The sequence below is a fragment of the Carassius auratus genome, unplaced genomic scaffold, assembly GCF_003368295.1.
Source record: "Carassius auratus strain Wakin unplaced genomic scaffold, ASM336829v1 scaf_tig00216461, whole genome shotgun sequence".
Taxonomy (NCBI): Eukaryota; Metazoa; Chordata; class Actinopteri; order Cypriniformes; family Cyprinidae; genus Carassius; species Carassius auratus.
In genome coordinates, this window is record NW_020528584.1 from 415929 (window position 1) to 429782 (window position 13854).

The 13854-nt window shown below is 37.1% G+C and overlaps 1 protein-coding gene across 1 annotated transcript in view; it reads left to right on the top strand.

Moving 5' to 3' along the window:
* Positions 1–13854, top strand: part of LOC113098252 (capZ-interacting protein-like) — a 50361-nt gene that overhangs the window by 18860 nt on the left and 17647 nt on the right. The window contains exons 2-5 of the mRNA XM_026263266.1: positions 5918–5998; positions 6283–6348; positions 6487–6555; positions 9674–9877. Of these exons, the coding sequence (XP_026119051.1) occupies positions 5918–5998; positions 6283–6348; positions 6487–6555; positions 9674–9877 (420 nt within the window). The remainder of the gene's footprint in view (positions 1–5917; positions 5999–6282; positions 6349–6486; positions 6556–9673; positions 9878–13854) is intronic.

Here is a 13854-nt window from a genome sequence, read left to right on the forward strand (position 1 = left end):
GATGATTGCCTGCTTTTAAAGCCATTCGCCCCGCCCATTTTGGCGGGCTTTGGCGCGCTGCATCGCCACAGGCTCGCGCAGCTACGCAGTGCTGTCATTGGTTTAAAAAAGTTTACAGATTAAACCAATCGCAGTGCAGTTGCACTGCGTTAATGAAAAAAGGCTTCAGTATCGAGGAAAAAAGGAGCTTTTCCCCATGCGCAGTATGAGTGAAGTATCGAAAGGGAACTGCGGTTTGATGAAAAAGAGAAAAAAGGTGACCCCCCCCCCAACACCCTGTTCTCACTACCTTACTGTAAAGAGTCATTTCTTATGACTTCCTATGATAAGCAAGCATAAATCACATAATATTTAAGTTCTCATTCTTATTTCAGACCTTAATTAACACATGGCTCAAACTTACAAAACATTGAGTCAAACAAGTTCTCTAGCTTTACAAAAGGAATATTCAACAACTTCTGTAAAAATGAATACAAATAAAATATGCACACAAATATACAAATGCTGTTTTACAGGAATTGCAAAGTGCAATCTCTTACTGCAACGCAAATTATTTTACATACTACTAATATACTAACAACTGTAAGGTTTTGGTACTATTCTGTAACAAAAAAGTACAATCTTACAACTGTAGAGGTGCATCAACTTCTGAATGAAACTACAACAGTCCACTGTGAAAATGAAAACTAACTGCGTAGCCTCTAACAATGGCCTATCATTCGCCATCCTCATCCCTCTCTCAAAATAATTTGCCCCCACTGTCATGTAACACTCCGGGTAACTGCTTCGCGCTGTCTTTTGCGCTTATTTTTGTTGGCAGATGAGAATGATTTGCGTCCTTCACCCTGGTTTCACTGCGGGGTTCGCAGATGATGTTCACGTCACGCAATTACGTCACTTCATAAGGTTCCCATTGGGAAATAATGGCGATTTACTTGTGTGAAGTAAACGCAACATTTTTCAACTTTCTGCTAAGATATATGTGACTTTTTTGCAACGAAAATACAGGGATTATGAAATCATGCTACCTCCGCATATTTTGCTTCCTGATATCGGCAATTTATGCGGCGAAAGTGCGGCATATTTGAAAAAATGCGACCCCCGCATAAATATGCGGCCCTTGGCTGATTATGCATTAAATCAGGCGATCGCATAATCGCGTTTTTCTGTTCTGAAGGAACACAGCGCAGTGATAACCGAACATTTTACAGCTGTGTGGAACGAGTGAGTCGAAGTGTTGCAAAAACTGTGACGTAGAGCATTCACAGGCGCAGCTGTTGGAGATTAGCACATCTGTGATTGTTTGGAGACAAGGCTTCCGTGATTTGAGAGCACGACGGTGACTAGCAGAGTAACCACGTTCGTACAGCTGGTTGGAGACAAGCAATTCAGCGAGAGCTGTTCGGAGACGAGCGAGACGGCAATGGAGGGTTTGCACAATGCTGGAGATGAGAACAGTTATTGACGGGGATGGAGGATGGGCCGATGGATAGAGCCTTAAAGATGTATGCCCGCCATCACGCAAAAGGAACTTTTGCCGAGTTGCATCGAGAGGCATTACTGCTGGAGGTGGAGTATGACCGCATGTGCTGCTATAAGTCAGCTTGATACACCGAATCCACGCCCATATAGACCTGACTGGAAAGCTGAGATAAAGCATGAAATTTTTCAGTCGATGAACCGATGGGACCCTGATGGTAGACCCATTTGTAAACGCTTCCAGCAATCAGGTCATGTGGCCCGTGATTGTAGAGAGAATAGAGAGCCCAGACTACGCCTTATGTTGTACTAGGAACTTTGGGAAATACTGGACTGGTGTATTGGGTGAGACCTGAACAAGGGGGTAAAAAGAGAGAAAGTTGCATCAAATGTTTACTAAATAGTCTGAAGTGTGTGATGCTTGCAGTAATAAGAACATAAATACATAAACAACATCACCAAAACTGTTTGATTTGAGTAAAACCAGTGTCACTTTAAAGGTATTCAAGACAACCTGTCAAAATAACCCTCTACATTGCAAGTAAATCACTCGCATATGCGACTAAATTTTACTCTGGGTGACTAAATTGTGCCTATTGTTAGCCATTCTAGATTTTACTCGCCAGTGTGTGTGTTCAAGGCCATTATAAGATTAGCACATTTTTCACTCGCTGAACACTGACTGAGCGCTTCAGAGTTCTCTCTCCATCAAGCGATCTGTACTTTTCAATTCATCCCAATGGACGCACAGCGCACCTGTATTTGCCGAACTGTAAACTCTTTGTGAAGGAGCATGACTCGTCATTGCTTTGCTGATAGCGTTGTTTCTCAAACATTCAAAGAAAGAGAGTCTCACCACACTGAATCGACACACTACATGTAAACTATTATTTGTTGTCTTCTACTGTCAAAATAATGTAGATCATTTAGAATTATTCAGCTATTTGGAACAAGCAATATGTCGGTTTCTCTGATAGACGGCGGAGCTAATGCGCAAATGGCAATTTCATTGGCTGGCGCTCATCTATTACCATCCCTGTTTCGATTTCAGCAAATCATTTCGACCAAACGCAGACAACGTGATTAATATTCATGAACCCAGCATGTGTAAATGTGTAAGAAGAAATACTGACTAAATTTTGGCTCAGAAGAAGAAGCTTATATAGCATATCAGTAAGGTGGCTTTTTTAAGCCAACTTAATAAAAGGCCAATTAAGTGTACTCTAGGAGAGTACACTATCTTGACTTTTTTTTTTTTTCAAGATTATTCAAGGTTCTTATTACATTCTTAAGTGCATTGTTATAATGGTAAATGAAATGGTTATTTGCTTTAAATAAGTACACTTATTTCGATGTGTTGACTAACATACTAAAACACATGTAAAGTACTTGATCATAATTTTAACCAGTGTATTGTTGTTTTAATAGAGAGAGAGAGAGAGCAAGAGAGAGATATTTTGTCATGATGAAGTATATATATATATATATATATATATATATATATATATATATATATATATATATATATATATATATATATATATATATATATATATATATTATCTCTCTCTTCCTCTCTCTCTCTCTCTTTGTAAATCTGAATAAATATAAATACGGTGCAATCATATTGTCATCATTTAGTCGCGGTCGTACAATTTTGATTAAAATTGATTTTTTAATGGCCAAAAAATAATATAACAAAAAATACTATATGTAGTTAGCTACTGTAAGAATTACATATTTTCTTTATTTGAGTTCTGTTACTCAGCGGAAACACTGTGTGGAAGCACAACATGAACCCACTGTTCTGAAACAGGCCTAAAAGTGAATCCATTAAAAATTACATTTTACAGTTACTGTACACACAGCTTCAACAAAATTTTAGCAAGTGTTTCTCATACCACAAACTGCACATGATCTTTCTCCACTGGGTATTGCTCAAGTATCACTGACCCAGACCCTCACAGGCCAGTCTGTGGTTTATTTCTCAGGTCACAGCATCCTAAAATAGAGCTTTCTGTACTTCCACTCCCAAAGCAAGCCCATAATTTTCTCCCACCCTACAGATTTTTCGAAACATAGGGTTAAAACTATCTCTGGCTAACTGATGTAGGTCATAATTTGTGTGTCTTGTTTTGTTAACAGATTTTAATGTTTTAATTGGAACTTGGTGTTTTGAATGAATCTGATTGACTATAATATTACTATACAAATCGTCACAATTATAAGTATAATTGGAACAAATAAAAAGTCATAAATGATAAAATTATTATCACGGATTCCTTCTCCAGTCCACTTTACCAGAAATATCAACAAGGGTGGGTTTGAAAAAACATTAAAAAAATTCTTGACCCTATTGTCCTCATTGTAAAGTTTACAATTTTTACAGTCGCTTTGTTTACGAGGGACAGGAAAGAGTTAACAATCATGGGCGGCAAAATAATGAGTCAGGAAATGGAAGGGGAAGTGGATTGGGGGAAAACACATCTTCTTTCTGTCCTTGTGTGCAGTGGTATTTAGAAGGTGTGTGATATTAAGTGAGAGGGTGCTTTTTGTGGCTGGAGAGAGCAAGGTGAGTGTGGTCATCATGTTTGTATAAATGTAGTTAAATTGTGGAAAGTGACCATATTTGGGAGATTTGGGAAGAATGATGAAGGAGAGACATGTTTCTTTTTGCAAAGTCTTCCAGAGCCACATAAAGACAAAAAGGCAAGTGTAAGATAAATTATTGCCAAGAACAAGTGCTTACTCTTGTATCTGAGGCTTTGAAGCATGATATAGGTCAGGATAATGTTCAGCACAAATTCAGCTGAACTAAAATTCATGTCCAATGCTTTTATAAAAATGTTCTTCACACAATGAAACACTGATATGTATCCTATTCTTTGTGATGAGAGAGAGATAGAATCCTCCTGGCAGAAAATGTGATGCTGGTCAGCTGTGTTGCTGATATACTCAGCATACATCCATCTTTGTTCTTCATCACAACTAGTTTGCTGCATACTACTGACGGCAACTTTATAGCCCTCATTCACAAATTGATATGTCCTAATTGTGAGAAAATAAATAAATAAATTACATAAAAAAAAGTGACATGTGCCCAAGTATGGTAACCCATACATCACAGTTAATTGTATTTTCAGAGACCTCACACAGTATACATACTGCAGAAATAGAATGGTAATGTGCTCTATAAAGTATAGTTGGCAGACACATGCTATCAATTTAAATCTGGATTAAAGACCCACCTCTTTAACCTGACCAACACATAACACACTAACACAATATCTAATATTCAAATCCTTTAAAGGATTCTTTAGGCTGCATTTATTAGGAAGACCAGAATCGGGAACACTTCCCATAACACACAATGTACTTGCTACATTGTTAGAAGAATGGCATCTACACTAATAATAGTCTGTTTCTCTCTTAACACGAGGTCACTGTAGCCACCAGATCCAGTCTGTATCCAGATCAGATGGTCACTGCAATCACCCAGATCCAGTACGTATCCAGACCAGATGGTGGATCAGCACCTAGAGAGGACCTCTACAATCCTGAATGTCAGCAGAGACCAGGACAACTAGATCAGCCCCAGAGACAAATTGTCAGTTAAGACCTTGTCTCCTAGATGGCCACCAGGACAAGACCACAGGAAACGAATGATTTTTCTGCACAATCTGACTTTACTGCAGCCTGAATTTGAACTGCTGGTTTTGTCTGACCAGAGGAGAACTGACCACTCCCACACCAACCCCCCCGACTGAGCCTGGTTTCTCCCAAGGTTTTTTCTCCAATTCTGTCACCGATGAAGTTTGGGTTCCTTGCTGCTGTCGCCTCTGGCTTGCTTAGTTGTGGACACTTAATTTCCACAGATTTCGTTGACTTGATTGCACAGATACTATTTAAACTGAAATGAGCTGGATGATGACATTATTGAATGATGAACAGCCTTTTACTTTATTGACACACTATTTTCCTATTTAATGCTGTTCAGTTGCTTTGTCACGATCTCTATTGTTAAAAGCGCTATATAAATAAAGGTGAATTAACTTGACTCTAGTCAACTTCTCCACTACCCCACTTTTTGAGGTTCTGATGTCACCATTTCTTTGTTTTGAAAGGTCTTTTATTATCCAGTTGTTCTTAAGAAAACATATCTAGTAAAAACAAGCACATACGGAATTTTGATCCCATTATTGTATCATACTTGTCTTATGTAATGGGCCCAAAAAAGTCGTCCATGTGTAAACTGAGCAGTAGTGTGTTTACTTCCCCCCCGCAAGCTCCTCACTTGTGTTTGGTGGTCTGAGCTTAACTACAGGCCCTGTGAGATTCTGTGTTAATAAAGTATGCTTTGGTCCATCAGAAAAGAACATCCAACAGCAACACCGTTGAGTGAAACAAACAGTCAGAGACCCTGCTTTTCTGTTTGCAGGAGGATGCGCAAGTCAAGTCGTCAGTGGCTCAGCTGGCTGGAAAACTCAAAGGTCATGCACTGCCAATGCCAGGACTGGAGGTAGTTGAACATCTGAAGTTTTTCTGTTAGTCTCTTATTGGTTGTTCCTAATCCAAATTATGTTTATTTTTCTTCATTTTACTGAATTACTGTAAATGTTACTGAAATAGTTTAAGGAAAAGAAACACGGAGGAAGGGTTCATGAAGCAACATGTCCCAATGTCGTCAAGACTGAGGATCAATTACATGGTCTACAAACAGCCTTGTCAGTGGAGAATGGACATTCTCTATTTTCAGTTCCACTAGTGATCATGTATTATAACCTGTATGGTACTGAATTGCAGGTGAAATCTATGAGAACCCCATGTTCTCTGGTGATAAACAACCAAAAAGATGAAGAACATGAAGAGGTGAGCATGAAATTGTCAGCACATCAGTTACTATGAATTATAAATATCAATAATCGATTCATGTTCAAACATCTTTTTATATATTGATGTCATTTGTATAGTCATTTGAAATATGTGTTTTATTTTCTTCTGGTGCAGATGGTGTCCATTTGTCCTCATCCTCCTAAATTGAAGATAAAGAGTTCACCCCTCATTGAAAAACTACAGGTGACATTTTCTTGATTATCCAGTTCACACAATATCTTAGTTTCAGCCAGCTGTTTGCTCAAGCATTTAACATACATTTGCATGTGAATGATTCTGACCTTGCAGGTTTGTGAGGTTGCTTATCACTTTAACATATCATTTCCGAAGTGAACTTTCATTCAGGAAACAGGAAATGTGTTGTGTGGTGATGAAACTATTAGCTGAAATATGTAGTTTATAAATACATGTAACATGCAGGGAGTTTCCAGTACATTTTAAATGCACATGCTTCCTGCAGCAATAATATAAATATTCTTCTCCGGGTTGGGTGTGTTTTTTTTCTTCTTCTTGTAAATTCCAATTTATTGTCTATTTTAACACCAAAATATTAATCATATAATTTTGCAAGTCTCCTGTCACAAAAATGTGCTATTGTAAAGACATATCAAAAACAAGACCACACAGAATGGCCTAAAATGTTCAGAATGGCAAGCTACAAGAACAGTCTTAATATTTATGCACTATATAAATATTCATACAGCAGTATGTAGATGAAAATTATTCTATTTTGACCAATGAACAATAAAACAATATCCACCAATGTATATATTATCATCTTATTTAGTCTCTATTTTATCAAACTGACAAAATGTGAAAACTAGACACATTTTTACTTAAAACCAGTAGGAGGACCAGTAAAATATATTCCTTTTATAACAAAGCCAAGGTTTTTTAATGCAACTCTACTGCCACCTACAGTTTATATTGCACTCCTGCAAGGTCAATTCCTGCAACTGAACCCCACACATCTAGTTGTCTAGTTAGTTTGAACTGTCATTGGTCCATGGGATACGTCTGCTCATAAAAGGGACAGGTCCGCATTTGCTCCTCCAATTGGTTAAGACAAGGGCTCTAATGAGATAACAGTTTAGCCACAGATGCTGAGTACTGAGCTGTGCTAGACTCAACTTAGCGATCAGGCAGTCATGGGATAAAAGGGTTACCGTTTCTCTCTTTTCTTTTTCTCTCCTGTACATGTAGGAGATATTTATTTCGGAACAACATCTTTCATTTTACAGTCCAAGAGGAGCGTTTTTAGCTGTTTTAAGTAGCTGTTCCTTGAGTTGTGTGTGTGTATTTTTGTGTGTCATCCAATGTTATCTGCTCACTAGATTTAGATCATTTGTTGCCTTTTTTGTTTGTTGAGATTAGGCTAATTTATCTTAGACAGAACTGGTGGAATACAAACTAGGCCTAATCTGTGTCCAGCAGCCTATGGCAGAGGTAAACCATGGGTAAAACACAGGTAGTCATGTTAAAGATGATTTTAAAAATCTGGATACAGTACTACTGTGAATGGTGAGGAACTTTTCTTTTAATTTACATTTAAAAACAATACTTAAAAAAAAAAAAACTTATTAATGTATTTTTATTCATTAAAAATATTTTAACACTTAAGTATATTGCATTTTTTATTTTTATTAAAATATTAACTTGCTATTAATATGTGACCCTGGACCCTGGTCTTAAGTCGCTGGGGTATATTTTTAGCAATAGCCAACAAAAAAAAAAACATTGTACATTATATTTTTGATTAGTAATATGCATTGCTAATTCATTTGGACAACTTCAAAGGCAATATTCTCAGTATTTAGATTTTCAAATAGTTGTAACTTGGACAAATATTGTCTGATCCTAATAACCATACATCAATGGAAAGCTTGTTTATTTAGATTTCAGATGATGTATAAATCTCTCTCTCTCTCTCTCTCTCTCTCTCTCTCTCTATATATATATATATATATATATATATATATATATATATTTATATATATATATATATATATATATATATATATATATATATATATATATATATATATATATATATATATATATATATATATATATTTATCACTTAAGACTGGTTTTGTGGTCCAGGGTCACATATAGTATTGACATACATATAATAGTACATAAAACCAATAAAAAAAAATTTTGTTTGTAAATTGTTGGCCTTCTGGAAAGTATATTCATTTACTGTAAATGTATTCAATACTTGGTAGGGTGTCCTTTTGCTTTAATTGCTTCCCCAATTTGGAGGGATCAGTTTGTGGCACTGCTGAGGTGGCATAGAAGCACAGGTTTCTTTGACAGTGGCCTTCAGCTCATCTACATTTATTGGTTTCTTGTTTCTGATTTTCCTTGTGACAATACCCCATAGATGGACCCTCTCTGCCGTTCAGGTCTGGTGAGTTTGCTAGCCAGTCAAGCACACAATCACACAAATTCCTTGACACATCTGTATGTGGTGGCTCTTGATGACTTAAACCCAGCCACAGTCCATTTCTTGTGAAGTTCAGTCAAGTTCTTGATTCGATTTTGCTTGAAAATCCTCATTAGGCTGTGGTTCTCTCGGTTGTGAATCTTTTTCTTCCACACTTTTTCCTTCCACTCAACTTTCTTTTAACATACTTGGGTACAGCACTCTGTGAACAGCCAGCTTCTTTGGCAATGAATATTTGTGGTTTACCCTCCTTGTGAAGGGTGTCAATGATTGTCTTCTGGACAACTGTCAGATCAGCAGTCTTCCCCATGATTGTGACCATTTTGAAGGTTCAGGAAACCTTTGCAGGTGTCCTGAGTTGATTAACTGATTTGGCATGTCACCATATTCTAATCTGTTGAGATTGAATTGGTGGGTTTTTGTTAAATGTAAGACACAATCATCACAGTTAAAAGAACCAACGACTTAAACTACTTCAGTCTGTGTGCATTGAATTTATTTAATACACAAGTTTCACAATTTGAGTTGAATTACTGAAATAAATGAACTTTTCCATGACATTCTAATTTATTGAGATGCACCTGTATGTTTTGAACAACACAATGCCCTGTTTGTCACTAAATACATATTTAATCATTAAAAGTAAATACATAAAATTACTATTAAACTCTCTCAATGTTATATACATATCATCATCAGTAAGTTGCATTAGGTTAATGTGTGCATTATATCATCTGCTCTGTTCTCTAGATATCAGCGTTTACAAACAATTTCATTTGAAATCTAGTTTAATTTCTATTCAAAAGGACCTTATACAGGAGCCTTAAAACATTCTTTCCTTCTCTCTTTAAGGCCAATCTTGCTCTCTCTCCAACTGTCCTGCTCTCCCCACCCAAAAGTCCAGAGTCCAAACAGCCGTCCACAGCCTGCAGTCCCATCAGCCCCTGCAGCTCCCTGAGCTCCACCCTGCAGCCCACTCAGCTCTCCTGTGAAGATGAGGCACCAGTTAGCTTCGAGCAGCCGTTTGAGGGTACTCCACTGCCAAGCATCAACAAGGTCAACTAGTATAGTATATATCATATATATTTTTAAATTATTATATTTTATCAATATCAAAATATCTCGCTTTACAAAATACATTTTGTCCAATATGATTATTTATATATTTTTAGTCTTGTTTGGGAACTTCAGATTCAGATAAAGACGTGTCATTCATTTACATTCGTATTAAAATTTTAAACTAATGAGCAACAAATTCCTAACTTCTTAGCAGTGAAAATGTAAATGAAAATTAGATGGGAGGAAATATTATATTTCAGTGCTTTTGCATTTCCCCAAGAAACTTTTTGCATTTGCTCACAATAATAATTTGTAATGGAAATAATATGAGGTGGGAGGAGAATGGGAAGTTTATTGGGAATAATGCAATATTTTTGTAAGAGAACGCAAATTTTGTGTAAGAGAATGCAATACTTCTGTGAGAGAAAGTTTCTCAAGGTAACACAGAAAAATGCACTGAAATATAATTTTTCCTCCTATCTTATTTTTGTTTCTATCACCATTCAATTCAAGTTTATTTATATAGCGCTTTTTACAATACAAATCGTTACAAAGCAACTTTACAGAAAATTATGTTTCTACAATATTTAGTAGTAGCTTATGGTGGTGACTGTCAGTTTGAGGATTTTTAGAAAAAATTAATACAAGACGTAGTCAGCTAGACGTTGAAAATTATTAATATTATTAATGAATAATTATTATATGATGCATTCACACATGTAGCAATAATTGTTAGTTCTGTTTGTTGATTCAAGGTTAGCATTATCTGAGGTCCTCTGAGGGTCAGCATCATCTCTTCTCAGGTGTTCTGGATCCAGACTGGAGCTTGTGTAAATCCTACTTACGCAAAACATAGAAACAAAATAGAGACATCATTAGCATAGCTGCTGATCCAACAAACTAAAATTAGTTTAACCCAAGCTAATGAATAAAAATGCACATTTAATCAGATGCAATTATACTCACAATTTAAGAGATACATTATTCGAATGCTTGGCGAAAGAGATGCGTTTTTAATCTAAATTTAAACAGAGAGAGTGTGTCTGAACCCCGAACATTATCAGGAAGGCTATTCCAGAGTTGGGGAGCCAAATGTGAAAAAGCTCTACCTCCTTTAGTGGACTTTGCTATCCTAGGAACTACCAAAAGTCCAGCGTTTTGTGACCTTAGGGTGCGTGATAGATTGTAGCATGGTAGAAGGCTAGTTAGGTACCCAGGAGCTAAACCATTTAGGGCCTTATAGCTAAGTAATGATAATTTGTAACTGATACTGAACTTAATAGGTAGCCAGTGCAGAGACTGTAAAATTGGAGTAATATGATCATATTTTCTTGACCTGGTAAGGACTCTAGCTGCTGCATTTTGGACTACCTGTAGCTTGTTTATAAAATAGTGAAATAGTGAAGTGACATTCAGCCAAGTATGGTGACCCATACTCAGAATTTGTGCTCTGCATTTAACCCATCCGAAAATGCACACACACAGAGCAGTGAACACACACACTGTGAGCACACACCCGGAGCAGTGGGCAGCCATTTATGCTGCGGCGCCCGGGGAGCAGTTGGGGGTTCGATGCCTTGCTCAAGGGCACCTAAGTCGTGGTATTGAAGGTGGAGACAGAACTGTACATGCACTCCCCCCACCCACAATTCCGTCCGGCCCGAGACTAGAAACCACAACCCTTCGATTGGGAGTCCAACCCTCTAACCATTAGGCCACGACTTCCCTTATTGAAGAAGCAGGACAACCACCTAGAAGTGCATTACAATAGTCCAGTCTAGAGGTCATGAATGCATGAACTAGCTTTTCTGCATCAGAAACAGATAACATGTTTCGTAGCTTGGCAATGTTTCTAAGATGGAAGAATGCAGTTTTTGTAACATTGGAAATATCATTTTCAAAAGACAAATTGCTGTCTAATATGACACCCAGATTTCTGACTGTAGAGGAAGTAACAGTACATCCGTCTAGTTGCAAATTGTAATCTACAAGATTCTGTGTAGTGTTTTTTGGTCCAATAATTAATATCTCTGTCTTTAAATTTCTCAGAATTTAATTGGAGAAAATTATTTGTCATCCAATCTTTTACATTTTTAACACATTCTGTTAGCTTAGATAATTGAGAAGTTTCATCTGGTCTCGTTGAGATATATAGCTGAGTATCATCAGCATAACAGTGGAAGCTAATTCCGTATTTTCTAATAATATTACCAAGGGGCAACATGTATATTGAAAATAGAAGGGGACCTAGGACGGATCCTTGTGGCACTCCATATTTTACTGATGATAAATGAGATGACACCCCATTCAAGTAAACAAAATGGTTGCGATCGGACAGGTAGGATCTAAACCATCTTAGAGCCTGCCCTTGAATACCTGTATAGTTTTGTAATCGATCTATGAGTATGTCATGATCTATTGTGTCGAACGCAGCACTAAGATCAAGTAAGGCTAGAAATGAGATGCAGCCTTGATCTGACACAAGGAGCAGGTCATTTGTAATTTTAACAAGTGCAGTTTCTGTGCCATGTCCTCTTGGGAGCTCTGTAATAATGGTTTTTAAATATGTATATATATAAATATCAATAACATTTAAATAATAAAATAATTATACAAATATATATATATATATATATATTGCTTTGCAGAAAAATTACAACACTTTTGGATTTTGTGAGGGATACTCTCTTAGAATTTACTTTACAGTAAGTATATGCATTCCATATATACTGTGATGGGATTAGGGTTCTATCAGGAAATCATAACTGGTACCGCAGGGCTGTGATCACATATTTTGGACCATAAGTGGTTAATTAATTTTAATTGGTCATTGAAAACCCTGTTATGAGTGGCAAAACATGATCTCTTGAAAGTTGTTTCTCAGAAAATCTCTGATGTGTGCAGAAAAGGATCTGATGATAGCGGCATGAAGATGCACATCTCTTTGCGGCAGGCAGTATTGTGGGCTTAAGCTCCATGTAAGGCAATAGAGACTGTCCACTCTAATCCAATCAGGCCACTTCTGCATGTACCCTCTGTCACTCTTCAAAGAACATTCACAAAATAATGCAGCAATAACAAATGATTGTTAATATTTTGTTAAAGAAGTTTCTGTACTATGTTCTTTGATTCTGGAATGCAATGCAAATTCACAGAAAGGTCTGGATTTGTGAATTTGCAATTCAGTTGGATTAATTTGTACAGTTGATTCACAAACTGATTCATTTTGAGCTTTTTCTGATGTAGGATGAGTACAATCCACTGTAGGAAATGTAATCATTTGTCAGCGAAGAAGCAGCTTGACACTGCAAAGCCAATTTATGTAAACATATCCATAACGGCATACAAAAATGTCCATATATTGGGAAAGTATTGATCATGTAAGGGTAGGAATGCCCCCATACTGTTGCATGCGGTATGTTAATATTACATTCTGTAAATAGCCTAATGTACTGTAGGTTGCTGAGGGTTACTTTGAGTCCAGGTTTACGTGAAACTACTAAATCCTTAAAATCTAGTATAATCTAATGCTGGAATGCTGTTATTAAACAACAGCTCTGTCCACAAAACATAATCTTTCCACCTAGATGTCAAACTAGCCAGAAAACATCACAGGAAGGAATCAAGCAGAGTGGTTTCTTCATTAGGGCAATAGGGAGACGCACCAAAGTGTGAAAGGTAGGATTTATTTCTATCACATTCAACCACAGTGTAACGCTAGCTGTCACTACTCTAGATTGTTTGTTCTGTCCATAGACTGTATAAAAACATGGACGTTGTGTCTGTGACATCGCTTGTAGGTTTCTGTAGAGCATTTTTGTAGCTCAAAGTTGGTGGAGCCGGCCGTCGCCATCTTGGCAGCGCGTCATTACCCGTCACTCCTGCATAATCCAAAATGTGCAAAGAGGCAGGAGCTGGTTTCTGAAGCCACTCCCACCTAGCTCAACAGTGGTGGCAGCAGCAGCAATCCACCT